At 44.2% G+C, this 19,679-nt stretch overlaps 1 protein-coding gene across 12 annotated transcripts in view; it reads left to right on the plus strand.

Moving 5' to 3' along the window:
- The window catches only part of mecom (MDS1 and EVI1 complex locus), a 133,195-nt gene extending 114,408 nt beyond the window's left edge, over positions 1-18,787 (plus strand). The window contains exons 7-18 of one of the 12 annotated variants that reach the window (XM_083914615.1): positions 39-186; positions 332-512; positions 3,831-5,217; positions 5,441-5,531; positions 7,090-7,116; positions 10,768-10,934; positions 11,189-11,266; positions 12,905-13,074; positions 14,118-14,262; positions 16,289-16,531; positions 16,621-16,804; positions 16,912-18,787. In XM_083914615.1, the coding sequence (XP_083770741.1) occupies positions 39-186; positions 332-512; positions 3,831-5,217; positions 5,441-5,531; positions 7,090-7,116; positions 10,768-10,934; positions 11,189-11,266; positions 12,905-13,074; positions 14,118-14,262; positions 16,289-16,531; positions 16,621-16,804; positions 16,912-17,046 (2,956 nt within the window). In that variant the 3' untranslated portion in view covers positions 17,047-18,787. The remainder of the gene's footprint in view (positions 1-38; positions 187-331; positions 513-3,830; positions 5,218-5,440; positions 5,532-7,089; positions 7,117-10,767; positions 10,935-11,188; positions 11,267-12,904; positions 13,075-14,117; positions 14,263-16,288; positions 16,532-16,620; positions 16,805-16,911) is intronic. The other 11 variants (XM_083914620.1, XM_083914621.1, XM_083914622.1 and 8 more) reach the window with 11 other exon arrangements.
- The last annotated feature ends 892 nt before the right edge of the window (positions 18,788-19,679 follow it).

Raw genomic sequence — 19,679 nt, forward strand, 5'->3', positions numbered from 1 at the left:
GTTTAAAGCCTCATTGTTGTTTTCTGTTCTGTTTCCAGTCTGGAGTCCCACACTCTGTCCCACTCCGAGGAGAGGGAATATAAGTGTGATCAGTGTCCCAAGGCCTTCAACTGGAAATCTAACCTGATCCGACATCAGATGTCGCATGACAGTGGCAAGCACTATGAATGTGAAAACTGCTCAAAGGTAGAGTGATGACTTTTGGAGGGGATATTGAATTAATGAGCAGAGTTTGTCTAATGGTTTTTTTTCATGGGATATTTTAATTACACTTCTGTTTTTAGAAGCAGATAGTAACTCCCCCATGTGTGTGTGTGGTTCCTTTCCCCAGCAGGTGTTCACAGACCCCAGTAACCTGCAGAGGCACATCCGCTCACAGCACGTTGGGGCGCGGGCCCACGCCTGCTCTGACTGCGGCAAGACGTTCGCAACGTCTTCAGGCCTCAAACAGCATAAGCACATCCACAGCAGTGTCAAGCCCTTCATGTGTAAGTCACTAAGACCCTACCTATGTAAGTCTCCTCAGTACGTTATAATAATAATAATAATAACAATAATAATATGCTTGTGACTTGCCTTTGATAGAAAAACTGTGATGTTATTGCAAAAATGCATTTTTATCCTTCCTCAGCTTCTTTTCAAGAGTCAGCCATGTAATGTTCTACAGAAATTACGTATGGGATTATATAGTAGCTGCATTTAGAGTGGCAGCACCATTTCTCTTAAAACAAGGGTTTTATCTGCATCAGCACTCTCACACAGTGCTGATATGGTGATAACAGCATTTAAACTAGCATGTAATTTGACTCAATCCCTCTTGGTCTAACCTTACTGTTCCCTCTCACTGTGACCCAGCCTCACCTGCTATTAACGCTACAGCTAACGTTGTTTTCTCTCTCACACACACACACGCACACACAGACGCACACACACACACACACACACACACACACACACACACACACACACACACACACACAAATACATGCACTTTTTTTTGTCCCTGCGCCTCAGTAAACGCTAAATCCTGCAAGACCTAAACACATTTTGACCTTTCACATTTGCACCACCTACACACTACGGATCTGATCTCCTTTGCCTAAAGCATTATGACCTTCACCCTTTGCCCCGTCTCTCTTTCCCTGACCCTTCACACCAACACACACACACATACAAGCTCAATGAAACCTACAGACACCAAATACACACTCTTTCTCCTGCTCAAACACACATTACCACACTCACACACACACACACACGCACACACATATATATATATATATACATATGTGTGTGTATACATGTATGTATGGTATATATATATATATACATATATATATATATAGGCCAGAGTAACTGCATCTCCGCTGCAGACCTCTGACTCCCCTCTCTTCTCTCTCCCTCCACCACATGCACCATTCCTCACAAATAGCAACCACATGTACAGCCCTCTTCCCTGAGCTCCCTCTGAATAGGAGTTCATTTGCTGTAATCAGCAGAAAATATGCAGGTTTAAAAACAACTAATGGCTGTTTTTCAAAAAAAAAAAAGACAGAGTAGCCTCAAACATGACGTCTGCCTGGGAGAGACCATGTATGTGTGTGTGTGTGTGTGTGTGTGTGTGTGTGTGTGTGTGTGTCCGAACTGTTTGTTTGTGCGAGATCTCTTGAAGGGCATGTACGTGTTTTGGACAGTGTTGTACTGTATGCACTGCATGATTCTGTTTGTATGTTAGAGCACGCAATGTGTCAAGGATGTGTGTGTATGTGTCTTCTCTATGAAAGTGAGGCACTCAGGGCTGCAGGGTTATTCATTTCGACACTCTTCTAGCCACCACTTAGCCACCGCTCTCCTCTCAGGAATGTGTTTATAATATTTTATTTCAGTTTATTAAGAGCTGACGAATACACACGCGTAGTGAATCAGATCTCACACTCAGTTTGTCATGTGTGTGTCTGTAAATGTCACAACTAAATGATTTATGGTGCAGAGCTTTTTCTTGTAGTTTGCTCAAGCCATGTGGCTATACTTGTAGAAGCACACACACACACACACACACACACACACACACACAAACACCCACACAAACAAACACAGACACAGACACACACACACTGACTAGACAGATTTAATAACTACTTGTACTATTGTACTACTTGTACTATTAAAAGTTATTAGTCCATTGTGTAAATCATACAATCTTTTATTTTACACAAAATGTGTTACTTACATTTTCAAGTGGACATACTACCAACAGATGTATTTTAATCAGTTGAAAGGTATTCAAATATAACAGTGTCCAAATTTCTTAATCTCTGCACAGCTTCAGACAGGAAACATGTGCAAAATCAAAGGAATCAGGCACTCATCATTTTCTTTCACCAGATGTTTGCAGAATGTTTTAAACTACCTTTGTGTCCTGATTGTATCTACCAAAGCCAAGCCACAAATACACATCATTTTAATGTAGATTTCTTGGTATATTCATTAAAATAGACTTTAAAAAAAAAAAAATAAGATTGCATTTGCTCTTGGCTCAAACATTCCCATTTGGGGTTCCTCTGGGGTGTTTATTTAAGTCTGTCTCCACAATACTGTTTCCCGCTCTTCCTTTTATTCTCCTTAAATTGCCTCTTGTGCACCTTGTGGCTGGAAAGCATCCAAAGTATGCAGAAGTGTAATCAAAGAGTGTGCCTAACTACTTCCTTATCCACATTTTAAAGATCTCATAACAATGTGAGCAAAATCAATCATCCAGAGCTGCTTCTATCTGCTCTCTGATATTGTGAAATGATCAAAGGCCTAAATCCTCAAGTTTAGGTGGTGGGACAACAAATTCTTCCCCCTTTCATGAACTGCATTCTTGACTTTTACTAGAATGGCAAGAGAAAAGAGCATGGGAAAACACAAGTACTTGGCTACGATCACCCTTTGTAAATACGAACAAATCATCTATTGGTAGTAGATAATGTTGACAGACTAATAATGGCGATAGATAATGTCAGACGGTGAGGTTTTGTCTCAGGGCCGGGTGTTGCCACTGTATGTCACCCAGGGTCAGTCAGAGCAACAGACAAGCAGGGGTTGACTGTGGGAAGGTCACTTAGCGCAGGCCGACAGGGACCCGGCTATGGGGACAAGGTGAGAGGGGTGACAGAGAGGCCTGGAGGGGGAAGAGGGAAGAGGGGCAGTAGAGGACGTGAGACCTGTCCCTGGGAACCAAACTGCAGGATAGGATTCATTCAACTCCGCTTCCTTCACAAACTTAAAATAGAGCCATTGTACTGCACACGGCTGAGAATGTGTGTGTGTGTGTATCTGTATGTCTGTGTTATGTGAATATTTTGCGAATATGCCTGCATGTCCGTGTGTGTGTGTGTGTGTGTGTGTGTGTGTGTGTGTGTGTGTGTGTGTGTGTGTGTGTGTGTGTGTGTGTGTGTGTGTGTGTGTGTGTGTGTGTGTTGTGTGTGTATGATTGTTTATGGACTCCCTGGGAGCGTCCCTGGGAGGACAATGGGGCTGGAGATGCCTGGGAATTTGGTTTGATGTGCAGGTGATGAGTGGCAGAAACTGACTCACACCATCAACCAAACACATTCCCTTACAATGCCAGGATCTGGACCCACCTCTCCTCCTTATTTTGCTGGGAAAACTGTTGTCAGAGTATTGATGGGAAGCAGATCATTCATACTGTACTTCCTCTGCCTTAGCCTCAGCCAGCCTGAAGCTTGTTAACTAGATATGTCATATCATGTGATGTTATTTTTGTATCTGGGGAGGGGGGGTCAGTGTGTGTACTGATGCATTCTATATCCTCTGTGTCCCTGCAGGCGAGGTATGCCACAAGTCCTACACCCAGTTCTCTAACCTGTGCCGCCACAAGCGCATGCACGCTGACTGCCGTACTCAGATCAAGTGCAAGGACTGTGGGCAGATGTTCAGCACCACATCCTCCCTCAATAAGCACCGGCGCTTCTGTGAAGGGAAAAACCATTTCACAGCAGGGGGATTGTTTGCCCAGGGTATGCCACTCCCTGGCGCCCCTGGCTTGGACAAATCAGCTCTGGCGATGGGCCACGGTGGTGCTGGGCTGGCTGATTATTTTGGGGCCAGTCGCCACCACGGCGGGCTTACCTTCCCCGCTGCCCCAGCATTTCCCTTCAGCTTCCCTGGCCTTTTCCCATCTGGACTCTACCACCGGCCACCGATCATTCCTGCCACCTCTCCTGTCAGACAACCAGCCCATCTTGCTGGGCCTGGTGCAGAGTTGAGTAAGAGTCCACTGCTGTCTCCAAGCCCTGGATTTCAGGAGTCCCGAGAGCTCCTAAAGGCTCTACGTAAAGATGGTGGCGCACATGGCAACCAAATGCCAGGTTCAGAGCAATACACACAGAGCTCCTCATCCTCCACAAAGCAGCGGAACAAGCAGAGTGACCAGTCCGAGAGCAGCGACCTAGACGATGTCAGCACGCCCAGTGGAAGTGATCTGGAGAGCACATCGGGCTCTGAGCTGGAGAGTGACATGGACAGTGAGAGGGAGAGGGGGGCTGCTCGTGAAAATGGCAAAGGCCCCAAGAGGAAGTCCAGTGAAGGAGCCCCCCAGAGCCCAAGCCTGACAGGCAGCAGTGCTGCTAAAGACTTTCCAGGCCCTTCCCTCATCCCATCCTCGCTGGACGAGCACACAGCCGTAACAGGGGCTGTGAATGACTCTATTAAGGCCATTGCCTCCATTGCTGAGAAGTACTTTGGCTCCACCGGGCTGTCTGGCCTGCCGGATAAGAAGGTTGGGTCACTGCCCTACCCCTCCATGTTCCCTCTGCCTTTCTTCCCAGCATTCTCTCCTCCAGTTTACCCTTTCGCAGACAGGAACCTCAGACCTCCAGGCCTGAAGGGCGAGCCACAGTCTCCAGCTGATGATTGCAAGAAGGCCCAGGGCAAATCTTCATCCGCGTCACCATTTGACCTCACTACTAAGCGGAAGGAGGAGAAGTCTGCCACATTTGCCCCCTCCAAACCAGGGGCCTCCCATTCCCTTGGTCAGGATCAGCCGCTAGACCTGAGCCTGGGGTCTAGGGGCCGTGGAGGAAATCCAAGAGAGGAGGAGACAAAGAATAACCTGGGGTATGAGGAGGAGAAGGCAGTGGTGGACATCCCAAAAGCTGACACCTCTTTACAACATGCCAGGCCCACCCCTTTCTTCATGGACCCCATCTACAGGTATTGTTATTCCCAGTAGCTTACCTAACCATAATTCAAGTCACTAATACAACTTTACATCATGTATAAACAGAACAACAAGAGTATAAAGATGTTTTCATACTGCTAAAACTCTTCTGGTGTCATGTAATTGGTAATTGTATTTTTATTTTTTTGTAATACCGAATATAAGTGTACCAGTATTTGTTGTGTTGTACATGCGTTAAGAGAAATCTACCTTTAGCAGGGTTGAGAAGAGGAGAATGAGCGATCCGTTTGAGACTCTGAAAGACAAGTACATGCGGCCAGCTCCAGGTTTCCTCTTCCATCCACAGGTAGGTTCTGACTGTGGCATCAGCGGGAACTGGGACAACTTGGGGCATTCAGAAGGACTAGAAAAAGATGGCACATATAATGCACAGATGGTTTAGACTAAATCACACACTCACCAGTCCAACTATACATCCTAACCTGGCAGCTGTTATTCTGTTAATTTAGTTTTAAAGTTGATTACAGATGCCTTTATTGAGCAAAGATTGATTTAATAGACAACAGCAGCCTTAATTCTTCTGGATCTAGCTCTTGGTCAGTCATGCCCATTTTAATTCGCCATAGTTATGATGTGATGACTCTTGTCATGTAACCATGGCAACATCACTGTTACAAGTTCAATGTTCGGTTCCCATATCTACAGATGTGACAGCAGCATGACTCTTTCTAAAATTAACTCTAATTCAGAATGATTGTCCCTGGCTGACCAAACCGGATTAATAAGGATTAGTTTGTGGCTCCAGCCTTATCCAAACTACTGCCTGTTAAACCCGTTGTTGGCTATCTGAAACAGATGTGGCAGAGAGAAAGGGCACACTCTGACACGTCTTCCCATAAAATATATTTGATTACAATATAAAAAATGATATGCTCTTAAAGCAATGATTTCTGCCCCTGGGTTCTCTCTGCCAGCATTTTCAGTGTGAGACTCCACATATATATGTGTGTGTGTGTGTGTGTGTGTGTGTGTATGTGTGTGTGTGTGTGTGTGTGTGTGTGTGTGTGTGTGTGTGTGCACATGTGCACGCGGGTGTATGTGTACGTGTGTCCATGACGTGTTGCATTGACATTCATTTGTTCAATCTTCCCCCGCGGGTGAAAACGGTCCGTCGGAAAGTGAAAACACCACTTTCTCAGGCATATGATTTTTTTTTTTCCTCTTTTCTGGCCGTTTCACGTCTGGTTTTTACAGGCTGTTTCATTTGTCTGATTTATGTCCCCTGTCCAGACTGCTGCATGGGTCCAGCCTGCAGCAGCCACATGGCCATCCTACACGCCTTAATGAGGTGTCCTATCAGTAGAAACACTAACATAGTGCTTAGGCCATCTTTATGACTTTATGATGTCTGGACACACAAATCATTCCCAGAAACACCAGACCCGGGTAGGTCTAACCCAGACCAGGCAAGGGGCCCTTCTGTATACTTTTGAGGGGGTTTGTTTTCAGTCACCTGACTCACAATTGAACCATATATCAAAAAAAGAGGTTCCAAAGCTGAGGGGACTGGAACTTTTTTTTCAACCTTTAGTGATTCAGCTTTTTATTTCCTGGCAGGACATTTTACTGCTAAGCAATACTGGCTTAGATTACATACTGGCATTGTATTTGTAGCCTGCTATAATGAGCATATTGAACACCAGGAAGTGTTGGGAACTATTAGAGCCTCCTATAATTCCAGCGCCATAACTCTGCAGATAGGCAGCTCGTTGCTCGTTTAAAGTTAATCACAATGGGACCCATCATTCCCTCTGTACCCATATGTGTCCAATCAAAAGCTGTTGATTCATGCGTCACTTCCTGGTTCTGACTGCTTTCTCTTTTCCTTCTGTTCCGCCCCTCAGTTTCGTTTGCCAGATCATAGAACTTGGGTAAGTTCCTCTTTAACCTACAGTACTGCCATGTGTCTGTACCTCTACCAAACAGACCCCATCCCCTAATTAATGCATGGGCTGCATAACAGTTTAAAACTGACTTCACCCAGCATTCGCATGGCTTTAGCCCATCACGCACTGGACTGGACTGTCTGTTTCTGGCCTCAGAACCACTTTCCTTTTCAAAGAAATCTGAATGTTTATATTGTACATGATATTATTTTGTAGTATTTCGCCTTGAGTATTTGAGCCTTGTGCTTTGATTTGTTTGCATCTTTACATCGACATATCCCCTCTCTGATTCACATGAAAGGGTTTAAGTGGGGATTTCCAGCTGAGCTACGCCCTGTCCATCCAGCAGCTCTGAATATATGTTTGCTTATTTGGCGAAAGAAGCAGGGCTCTTGCAAATGGGCATGGGGGGCCTGGGGGGGGGGGGGGGGTATATTTAGGGGGGCTGCTTTACATCATCGTGAGGGTAACAGTCTCTTTGGGACACTGGCGGAGGGACTGGGGGGTTAGTTACTCCCTCCAAACATCTGGTTCCCGATAAAGATCAACAATTGAAAATGCATCTTGCTAATTAAGGCCCTCACAGCATCACTGACATCTGAAGATAGCCAATCAACTGCTGGTCCCACAGCGACGCTACAGCAACAAGCAAGTTCACAGGCGCGCGCACACACACACACACACACACACACACACTGCCCAAGGGGACAGACAAGGGGGTTTTGGGGAGGTGTGTGGGTTGGGGGTTGTCTTTTATACAAAGGAGTAGGGGAGTATAAAACCTTTGAAAAATCACTTTAGAGCAAAATGTGGATCCGTTTATCCTCTTGTCCTTTAAGTTGAACACTGCACACACACACAGCATTGTCAAACAGTGGCCTAATGAACCTGGCTCACCATCCATAAAAGTGGCTCAATGGCTGAGGTTTTTGAAGTGTAATCTGTGCCAGACTGATGGTTACAAGTTTCAATCATTAATACATCTAATCCATTGGATTGGATGTGTGAATCATTTACTGCTTGACTGTTAAACAAAGCATTTGTCTGCTTTAGAGAATCTGCCAAAACACTTAAGCATAAAAGATAAAATACTATATATATTTTGTCTTTTTCCTCCAACAAAGGCCATGCAATGATGACCAAAGGTGTGAGATTAAACTCTTAATAGAGTGCAGCAGTATGAGTGGGTGGAGGTGGTGATCAGAATTCCCCAGTAGATGGAGCCGGGATGGAGTAGTTTCAGTTCTAAAAAGTGTCTGATCGGACAGGCTCGATATTGCCGACAGCTTTAGGGGCCTTAATGTTTCCAAGAGTTATGGGTTCTCGTTGAGCAAAGCAGATAAACTGAGCATTTGCTCTAGTGCCTGAAAAGAGCCTGATGAAATACACATTGCACATTTAAAAGAAATATGAAAGCATTTCACCTCCCTCTTCCCGACAACCCACTTGCCTATCTTTCAATCCATCGCCCTCCTTCTTTCTCTCGCTCTCTCTTGCTCTGTTCTCTCCCTTTGCCTTTGATTCATGGCATGAAGCATTGGCATATTCATAATCAAACGGACCTGACACTCCACATCCTCCCTCAGTGGGAACGTCGACGGCTGCGGCAGGAACTTTACACTCGGCCGTCACTCCTAATCAGCCGCTCCCGACACTAGGCTCCACCATCATCCATCAGCCCTTCTCTCTCCGGGCTCTCTCTCCCTTTCTTTCTTACTCGCTTTCCTTCTTTCTTTCTTTCCTCTTCCTTCCCACTCTTCTCCCCTATCGTCTAGTCCTTCATCATGCTTCTTCCCCAATCCCTCTTCCTCTGTTTCTTTCCCCTCGGCCTCCTCCATCTTGGCGTGAAGCCTGAGAGTGACAGGGGGTGAAAGCAGGAGATGAAATGTCAGCGTCGGAGCAGGGCTCTGGTGGAGGACCCGAATCACCATTGATTTGTTGCCTTATTGAAATAAGAATAAGAAACAGGCTGAAAATTCAATACACGCAAAATAATGCAAATTTGTGTGGCCCCTTTAAAAAAAGAAAAAAAAACCTCCTGTGTGTGAGATGAGCTGACAGGCCCTGCGGCCTACTGGAACCCCCTCACCCCTACCCCTCCCTCTCCTCCTCCCTCTAGTTCTCACTTCACTCCCCCTCCAGCCCCCGCTCCTCCCCCATCCCGCCCCTCTCAGCACAGCGATATCATTATTACCCGTGTCTGGCCCTTGATCAGTAATGTCAACATCTTTCATATTGACGAATGTGCTGTCTGCCCGCATTGTGCACAGAATAGTTTACAGCCCAGCAGTGGACATGAATCACTCCTCTGCCACACACACACACACACACACAACACACACACACACACACACACACACACACACACACACACACACACACACACATACACACATACACACATACACACACACATGCATACACATAAACATGTATCTGAAAACACACAGATACACACCCACACACGCTCACATACTATGCTTTTAAGCACACACACTCCCACAAATACAAATGCATTACAAATACATTATTCTCTCTCACACGCACACATATATTCTCTCTTTCACACACTCATTGATGGCAATTAATCAACTACGGCCACCATGCAGCACATAGTTTCTTGTTCATACACACACACACACACACACACACATAGGCCAGCTGACAAGTGCACATATCTCCTCAGAGAGTACCTGATGAAAGTAAATGTCCAGCTTCATTAGCAGATTGGCTGCAGTCCCTCAATCCTCTGTGTGTGTGTGTGTGTGTGTGTGTGTGTGTGTGTGTGTGTGTGTGTGTGTGTGTAAGTGTGTGTGTGTGTGTGTGTGTGTGTGTGTGTGTGTGTGTTTTGTCTATACTTCTTACAAAAGTAACAAAAGGGATAAAATTCACATCTGCTCTTTTATTTAACTGCAAAGTTATGAATCAGTATCAAATGTACTTGTCTTGCACACCTACCAGGGATTTGACCTTGCCATTCATGAATCATTGATTAACGTCATAATATGAATTCACCCAATACCTGTCTCTCTTCATTTCACCTGGTGTGATGGCTGTAAACACGGCTCGTCAATCAAACAAGACATGAACAAATTTGTCTAGAAAATATTAATTATATATTCAGTCAGAAGCATTTACCATTAGATAAGAATAAAATGTATCAAATATTTGGCATTTCTGCTTAATATTAAGACATCCAAAGCAAATGCAGAAATGTAGAGTTGCTATAATTTGTTTCAGTGTGTAAGACTTGTACAGTGTATTAAAGCTTAAATCATTTATTGCTTTTTGCTTCTTCCATGTTATTGCATCCTTCAATCAGAAACCTAAAAAGTATTCAAACACATCCTGCAGTACAGCTCCATGGCTATCCACAGTATCCATGCTGTTGGATTACATTTTTTTATTGAAATATTAGTGAAATCTCATACAAAATATTCTTTGTAGACATCTTTGTGGCATAATCATGAAGTGACGCAGCTTTCAAACCTGATACAACTCAAACATAAGTTGCTTTGCTTAGCATGTTGGTCTTGCAATGCTGTATGAGCATACAGTGTGTTTTTAAGCCTGAAGCTAACACAATTTGAACACAACTGAAGCTCACAATTTCCTTCCTCTCCTCTTTGCCCTCAGATGTCAGCCATCGAGAACATGGCAGAAAAGCTGGAGACGTTTGGCTCCTTGAAGCCAGAGTCTAGTGACCTGCTGCGCTCCGTCCCCTCCATGTTTGACTTCAGAGCCCCACCCTCTGCACTTCCAGAGACGCTGCTGCGCAAGGGCAAGGAACGCTACACATGCAGGTAACTATGGCAACTGTTGTGACATGTTTTATTTAGATTTTCAACTTTAATGTTGGTCATAGATTAAAAATCCTCTGGCAAATGGTTTTGTTATTGGCATTGGAGTTTTTTTTTTTCTTTCGCTACAGTAGGGTCACAGTAAGAGTTTCCTTTTGATGTATAGAAATTAGAGTAATACAGGTTTTGTTTTAGTATATTACTGAAGTAGTATACTGTAGGTAAACTATACTTAAAAAGTTTTTATTTCTTTATAGATATTGTGGGAAAATATTCCCACGTTCTGCCAACCTGACCCGCCACCTCAGGACTCATACAGGAGAGCAACCATATAGGTAAGACTGTTTCTACAAGCCTAAAGTGCCAGGTTCACACACATTGTCTCTTGGAGTATCCATGTATATGTGCTGAAGAGGTGTGTGGGTGTTATGTTTTGGTTTGAGCTGTTGTAAGGGAAGGGCGGTCCAACAGTAACATGTCAGCTAAATATCACACTCCTCTTTTGCCCTCTGCCAGCATCCCTCCATCCATCCTCCTCACTTCCAAGTATGCACAGGCCATACAAAACTATATAGGCAAATCATTATATAGTCAAGAATCAGTGAGCACAATAGCACATTAAATCCTCAGTGAATAAATGCTCTCCTCTTCCCACAAATAAAACAGAGAGCAGCAAACACTCTTTCACCCGACGTATTCTCAAGCAGACAGAGAGTCAGAGAGATGCAGCTCATTTGTTAGCAGTGAACGGGTGTTTCCCAGGGAATTCTTGTCTTCAGTTAGAACAGAGTTTATGTGTGTTTTCTTATGCTGTAAAAGCTTGGAATAATTATCCTGCTGCTAAATAATTTGCCTGATGAAAAATGGTGTCCGTCGCCAGGGTGACAGGAGAAGAGGGGGTCTTGAAGCTGGGCTGCTAAAAGAGCAGAGCTGAGAGGAAGGGAGGAAGTTTGGTGAAAAATTGGGGTGATGAGGAGCACGGGCAGATGTCCAGGTCCGGCAGCTGTGGCCATTTCTCTTATGTGTACGAGGTCAGACTTGAAGTAAATCTGCAAGCCCACTGGCTACTTGCCGCACCAAGTGATGCTTTCTTGCCAACTACAAAGGTTATCACAAGATTAAGTCGTTTTTTTTAGACTCATAGTCTAATTGGCAAATAAGAAAAAATGATGCACACAGTTTTTAAGCATTTACTTTCATGGGAATTGTTGGCTATAAGTCTCCTAGCCCTTACATCCCTCCCTTTCCAGGTGCTGCTGAGGTAGAAGTAACAATGCAACAGCAGTTCGCTACACATGTAAAAAATGAATCTTGTACATTTACTACATTTGGATAATGAGTAAACCCTGGCTAGCACTGCTCTGCTTTGTAGTTACTAAGGTAGTGGAATGTTGGCCCAAAGCTTGGAGGAGGCCGGCTGACCACAGGGGAGAAAGAAAGACAGACGCAGGCCTCTACTGCCCCAGCCTGATAGCCTGCACTCCACACGCTGGCATGCCATTAAAGATCACCGCTGTTTATTGTAATTTTTTGTGGAGATAACCAGGAGGTTCCTGAGGGACAGCCAATCAAGCGAGCTAATTCCACCAGAAGAAAAGATGTAATCTTCTCGTATAATTTTGCATGAAGAAACTTGGCAAGAGGCCCTAATTTTGCAGGGCTAGAACCAAATCTGTTGCGTGCTTATTTTGTGAGAGAAGAATGCAATTTTATTGCGCTGGCTTGAGATAAGAGGCAGAGCTGTTTCACCTTAAACAAGCTCCTCCATCATGTCTGGGACTGTGGGACTGCAGGGACTGTCTGTGTGTATGTGTGTCCCACATTATGTATCCCAGTATGTTTCCCACAGAAGAAATCACAGGGTCCTGATTCAGTATGCAGTACAGTTGTACTTATGACTAGCAGCTTGTGTATGTTGCTGTTTCTGTCATTTCACAATTGTTTTAAGTGAAAGGCCTCCCCTTTTCCTGCAGGTGTAAATACTGCGACCGCTCCTTCAGTATCTCCTCCAACCTGCAACGTCATATTCGTAACATCCACAACAAGGAAAAGCCCTTCAAGTGCCACTTGTGTGATCGTTGCTTCGGTCAGCAGACCAACCTGGACCGCCACCTCAAGAAGCATGAGAATGGCAACCTGTCTGGTGAGTCTTGAGCAAAACATTTCTGGTTTTGTAGATTGTGGAAAGATTATAAGATAGTAAAATTATTGAAGTTTTCTCCGCTGTTTCCAGCTTTTTTTCTCCCTCCGTCCAAATTCCATCAGAGAAAATGAGAGTTACTCGGCTGATTTGTGACACAGTAACGCACTGTATATTATCCCTCCTTCTGCTGAATGCAGAAAACATAATTTACTCATGAGTACATAAATCTGTCATCTACCTCTGCACAAAATATGTTTTTGAATGAGTTGCTTTCATCAGCAACTCAGCTTATGGGTTTGATGGGTTGCATCATTCTGACTCTGAATCAGCAGAACGAGCAGTGACACCTTGCCAGCAGCTGAGATCAACAGTCCTCAGAGGAGGTTTCCACAATATTCACTCTATCAAATGCATAATCCATTATCTGCCAAGCATTCCCTTTGTAGCATCTAACAACTTATCCCCCGACCCACAACACAAAGATAGTAGACTGAAAACTGTTGAGCAGAAAAGCTGTTTCATCATGGTTAAAATAATACAATATTTGTCATTTTAACCTCAAAGACATTTGTATTTTGTGGGGCCAAGCACTGTGAAAACTCACATAATTTAATTTCAAAATGTAGTCAAAAGCTCAAGGTTTCCAAAAATACCAAATATGTCACAGAGAAATCCACTGAAATGCGAATAACATGATGCACAATCCAATTTTCCCTGTGATGTAATGGGTCACATCACAAGGAAAAAAATTGGATTTGGATATTTCACTCACTGTAGTTTCATCGGAGCATTGAAACCAGCAGATACAGAATATGTCATACTGTCATAGAGCAGCATATTTGAAGGTACTTGTGGGCACTTGCAGGTGACACAAGCAAGCAGTGTGGTGAAAACACACTCAGTTCTCAGTCAACATAATTTATTAAACCATGAAAACATGCATTTTAAATGGACATACGGACATCTTTCAGAACAGTTTTGCGACATTATGGTGCAACATATCGTGTTGAAATATTAAAATTAGAATATTTCTCTTTCTGCAGGCACTGCAATGTCTTCCCCACAGTCTGAACTGGATGGCAGCAGCGCCATATTGGATGACAAAGAAGACTCTTATTTCAATGAAATAAGAAATTTCATCAGCAACACAGGCCAGAACCAGACATCACCGGACCCCTCTGAGGAAGGGTAAGCCCAGTTTAATGTGTTCTGAGGACCTGCCTTCTTTCCTGATCACATCTCCATCTACGGAGCTAAACAAGTTGTTCTCACCGACCACATCTCAGCAGCAGGGACAGTCTGGCCCTAATTACTACATGTTGAACTTTTGCATTAATTGTGACTGCATTAAGATAGTTGGACTTAAAATGACTTCCAGGGCTTAAATAGGTATGAATAATGGGTCAGCTACTATCAGCCGGTGTTTGACAAGGATTTTCATACCACCCAGTCAGCCCTTGTTGATAATGACATCATGCTCAGAGGTCTGGAATAGAGAGCAATCAAGTGTGATGATATTCAAGATAATGGCAGGTTTTTGGAAACACTCACAAGCTCCTTATGTCAGTTGCTTTTCGGCCACACGTACGAACCGATATCTGTGTGCAACTACGTCTGAGCATTATGCTAATAAATTCTTGGAGCTGTGATCGGGTCGGATAGCAGTTGAGAGGTCTGCTCGTGTCCCTGAGTTTGTTTTCACGTGCCTCACGTTGGTGTGATCACATGGCCGATTGTGAGTCCAGATAGAGATCTCGCAGACTGGTGTATGATTGTGCAGAAGGCCTGTGAGAGCAGGACCGGGGCGGTAGAGCATTAGAGAGACAGGGAGAGAAGCAGGAGGGGAGGGTGCAGCAGTTAGCCCACCACATCTGGAACCAACATGTCTGCCTACAGGAAGAGGGTAGAGGGGGTGGGGTCAAAGGGTCGGCCCGTGTTTCCTTTCAAAGTGCTGCGCTCCTGACTACTTCTGATAGATACTTTATCCCCAGCAAATTACCACGTTTGAAAGCGTAATTAGCGAATCTGTTTTCTTAATCACAGAGCTCGAGCCCTCTCCCTTTTGGAGCTAGTTTCTCTTCTCAGCCCTGCGAGCTTGTTGCGGCACGAATACCACCTTCTCGGCCTCAAACTCTCCATCCCAGTGGGAGCTCTGTCAAAAGCACAATATTATCAGCGGCTGATAAAAGAGGAAAGATGATGTAGATACTGAATGTGCTAGAATGTAATCCGTAATAATTCCCTCTATCCCTTTCCCCTAAAGTCACTGTACGCTCAAATGCACCCCATTTCCAATCTGATGCAGGTATACTGTTTATAAGCATCCTATAATTATATATCCTATATTATGATGTGCTTGATGTGTTTTGTTTCCTATGTATCTACTTCTCTGAATCAGTCCTCAGTCCTCAGTCCTCAGTTCTCAGTCCTCAGTCCTCATCTCTGAATCCTTTGTGCTAGAAAAGGCATTTTTGGGCGCTGACGAAAGACGTCCCAGAGTGTAATTAGTGAATCAGTCTAAATGTGGTTCCAGATGATTTACCAAATGGTGGTTTCCTGTGGCGCTGAGACAGAGGGACAGATTAAGACTCGACAGTTTGGATAGCTCGCCCCTCTCTCCCTTCGCAGGAATAGAGGAATGGGCCGGTTGGCAATGCTCTCATAACTCTCCCACCAAATGGGGCTGTCAGCTAAATATTTTGGCTATTAGATGAATACGAGATAGTAAAGAAAATAAACAAGCAGAGAGGCGAAGCACTCCAGTTAAGTGCTGCAGCGATCAACCCAGTGCTGCTGTGCCCAAAGGGGCTCCAGAGCCTCGATGACAAACGGGATTCCGGCTCTCTCGATCCCAGCTGCCTCCGATCCATCGCGCTCTACTGTATATCCATACGCTCCACTGTTTTTGTATCTAGAAGGGTTCTCACAAGAACGTATAGGTAACTAAAAATAAAGGACAAAAGCCAGTACCCAGTATGCATACAAAACCTATTTATAGTTTTCATTTAAGTTTCTTATTTCTTATGTTACTTATTTAAGAAACACTAGCTGAATTTCCAATGTCCTGATAATCTTCTTAAACATAAAATGAGTGGGTTTTTTTTGTTTGTTTGTTTTACAGCTAATAAGGTAGATTACACTGTCATTTATTCTTCCTTAAAATTGACTACTTTATCAAGCTGTATTGATCTAATCAATGTTCCCTGGTCTGCAGGTTAAATGGTGGTCCATTTGAAGAAGAGAAGCCGCTGATGGCCAGCCATGGGTCACATGATCTGGAAGACGAGGAAGCGGAGGAGATTGGTGCTGATGAAGAAGGGGAAGAGCCTAGCAACACCCCGGGGAAACAGGAAGATGAGGTGCTTCCAAGCAGCCTCAGTGATGACATGATACAAGATGAAATGGACTTCAGTGGACCTGACAACTTAAACCTCAACTGCAAAACCTCTCCGCGGAGGTAAATTCAGTTAAACTTAAACAGTTTACATTGTATAAATCAAAAGTATCTTGAAATGCCCTTATTTTAATTTTCTGCTTGCCCTCCAGGTTTAAGGATGAGGAGGAGCAGAGCTACTCAGCCTTGGATCATATTCGTCACTTTTCGGACATGCGCAAGCTGGAGGAGAGCGAGCTGAGTGACGGAGATGGAGATGAGGACGATGGGTCGTTTTGCTCCCCCTCTCTGACTGACGCAGTCAAACAGCCACTCTTTCGGAAATCTAAGTCTCAGGTAAATTGACAGTTAACGTGCATGCTCTTCTGTTTACCTGCACAATGCACAAACATATTTGCATTAAAACATGATAGTTCAATTCAATCCATCTCCCTCTCCCTCAGGCTTACGCCATGATGCTGTCTCTGGCTGAAAAGGACTCTCTCCACCCAGCCTCTCACACCCCAGCCACCATGTGGCACAGTCTGGCACGGGCTGCTGCTGAATCCAGTGCCATCCAGTCTCTCAGCCACGTATGATGAACCCCTTTGCGCTTTCCTTTCACCTTTCAACCCCCAAACCTGACCTATGGCACTGGGCGCCCATTGCAGGGGGCTATGTGCGGTGGCCCCTGATCGTCCACAGAGTGACTGTTGAGCAGAACCACCACGGCCCATCTGACTGCTGAGCGGAGCGCCTTACACACAAAGCAGGGTCACTGTCCATGCAGAACCCAGCCCAGCCCCCCAAAAAACTCCAACAGATGGAGAGCAAAATGTCCCTCTGAGACCTTAAAATTGAATTATTACATTAAGAACAACCAGGATGATAACAGGATGAGGTGAAAATAATAATAAGTAATAATAGCTGTATTTATTCTGCTGAATTTCTATGTTTTGCACAGCAAAGGCAGCTGGTGGACATAGAAGATGGATGTGCTGATGTATCATTGCTAGACTGCATTTATTGCCCAGCAGCACATAGAATGCAAGGACAACATTTTACGCTGAGAGGGTGAGTTTGGTTGTGTCTCTAAGACAGCCAGTTTCCACCCAGTCTGTTTCACTGTGTAAAGCATAAGAGCCCCGGCTCATCTGGCAAAAGTATCTTTAAAGTATATTACAAGAGTTCCGTTTAACCCCCAGAGTTTCACAGGTGTTTCTCATAAATACATGTACTTGATGATAAAAATGAAGGGTGGGGTTAGCAACTTCAGTTTAAATGAAAACCGCTCCATGTAAGGACAGCGCTATCAGCGCTTTAATATCACTGAAGTCACTGAAGAATTAAAAAAGTAATTGTTTAACTGAAATCAGGCCAGTTTCCCGTCTGCGTTTTCATAGCTGTGTCTGCACAATCATAGCACTGTACACAAGTCTCTACCAACTGTTCTCCACTGCACTCCATCGTGCCCGCCTGCGCTATCTGTGAAAGGATATATATAGATTGTCTTTTTAGTGGAAGAGAAGAAAACACAATGTTTTTTTTACTGAAATAAGTAGCCAGTGCTGAAGTTAATTGTTGTTCTGTAAAGGGCATATGTCTTTTTTCCAAACCCTTGAATCCATCCTAGTCAGCCAACAATACCACTAAATAGCCTGAATGCTAGTCGTTAGCTACTCCATGCTCGTGTGTCTTTCATTTTTAGACAATCATGATTTCGTTTTCTTTTTTTTGTTGGTGTTGTTGTTGTTATTTGCTGTTGTATGTTGAGAATTGTATTTATTTCTTGGCAAACTGTAGTTTGTTTACTGAATAGCACTGCTCTTAGCCCAGGTGAAGGGGAGATTCCTCACCGGGCCTATCCCAGAATTCAATGGGGTTTGTAGATTACATTTGAGTGCCGGATAGTATTAAACATACAATTCACTCCTTATTCTTCTAATGAAACCGGTCGATGAATAGATATTACTTAGGTTTTTTTTTCTATGACAATTTAATGATTCAATTGTAAAAAATTAAAAACATTATAAAGAATGAATAATTAAAAAAAGCCAGGTATAATTTCTTCATAAACGCATGATTGGTCTGGTAAGATCTGTATCTGACATTTTCTACGGTTGTCTGCAAGCTTGTGTGACGTTCGGTTCATGTTAATCCCTTGTGCCAAACTTATGATAAATAACAGATTACTTTCATTTATTCTCCCGTTTTGAGGGACCAGATTTTTTTTTTGTTCGTTTGTTTGTTTGTTTTTGTCGTTGTTTATAATCGATTTTAAAAAGTAATCAGCAAGTTGAGGTACTTTGTTTTAATGCTTTCTACAATGTAACTGTTATGCATTTCAATTCAATACTGTGGGAGGAACAACTAAGAAATAAAGGACTACAATGTGGATTGATATGTCGTCCATTCTCTCTTTATTTCTACTTAAACAATTTACTCACCCTTTGCCTCCCATCTCCCTCACACCTCCCCACTCAGTCCTTCTGGCTGCCCATCATTTTGGCTCAAAGTGATTTTATACTAAGAGACATGAGTCAGAAAACCACCTGGCGCTTTCTTCTGGCGCTCCCATGGCCTCCAAGAGCGAGGGAGAGCCTGAACTCTGGTCCTCTTTTTTTTTCTCCAGGTCTTGGCTCGCATGGAGAGAGGGAAGGAGAGAAAAGGCTGGAGAGGGCTTGAATGTGGTAGTGGGAGCAGAAGCAGGAATGTGTCCTCTTTATTTGTGTCCGTTTGTGGGGCATGATGGATGAGTTGGGTAGATGTGATGACCTGGCTCATCGCTCAAACGCTCAATAAGAGTCCCATCCTGCAGCAGGCCTCCCCATCCGGCACCCCCCTCTGTCACTGCTGCCAGCCGACGTGGGCGGACATTGTGGCTGGGAGGGTTGCAGGTTCAGCAGCCCCATTGTCCGGAGAGTAACTTGGGTGGGGGGTTGGAGAATTGGGCATGACAGTGAAGATGGCTGGCGCTGACACTCCACATTTACAGTGCTTTTGGCACCCTAATGGATGGGGTGTTTTCTTAGGGCCTGTTGTCAACCCTCAGGGCTCCATGGGGCGTCCAGCTTTGATGAGGTCACAGGGGGTCATGCAGTGTTGATGAGGTCAGCACGGGTCGTCCAGCTTTGATGAGGTCAGCTGCAGTGATGGTAGTGATGGTGCAGGCCAGGCCCATAATGGAGTGCCAGTGATAATGGTTTGATAATGGAGTATAAGTTTTGCCACC

This window comes from Echiichthys vipera (genome assembly GCF_963691815.1).
Source record: "Echiichthys vipera genome assembly, chromosome: 5".
Taxonomy (NCBI): domain Eukaryota; kingdom Metazoa; phylum Chordata; class Actinopteri; order Perciformes; family Trachinidae; genus Echiichthys; species Echiichthys vipera.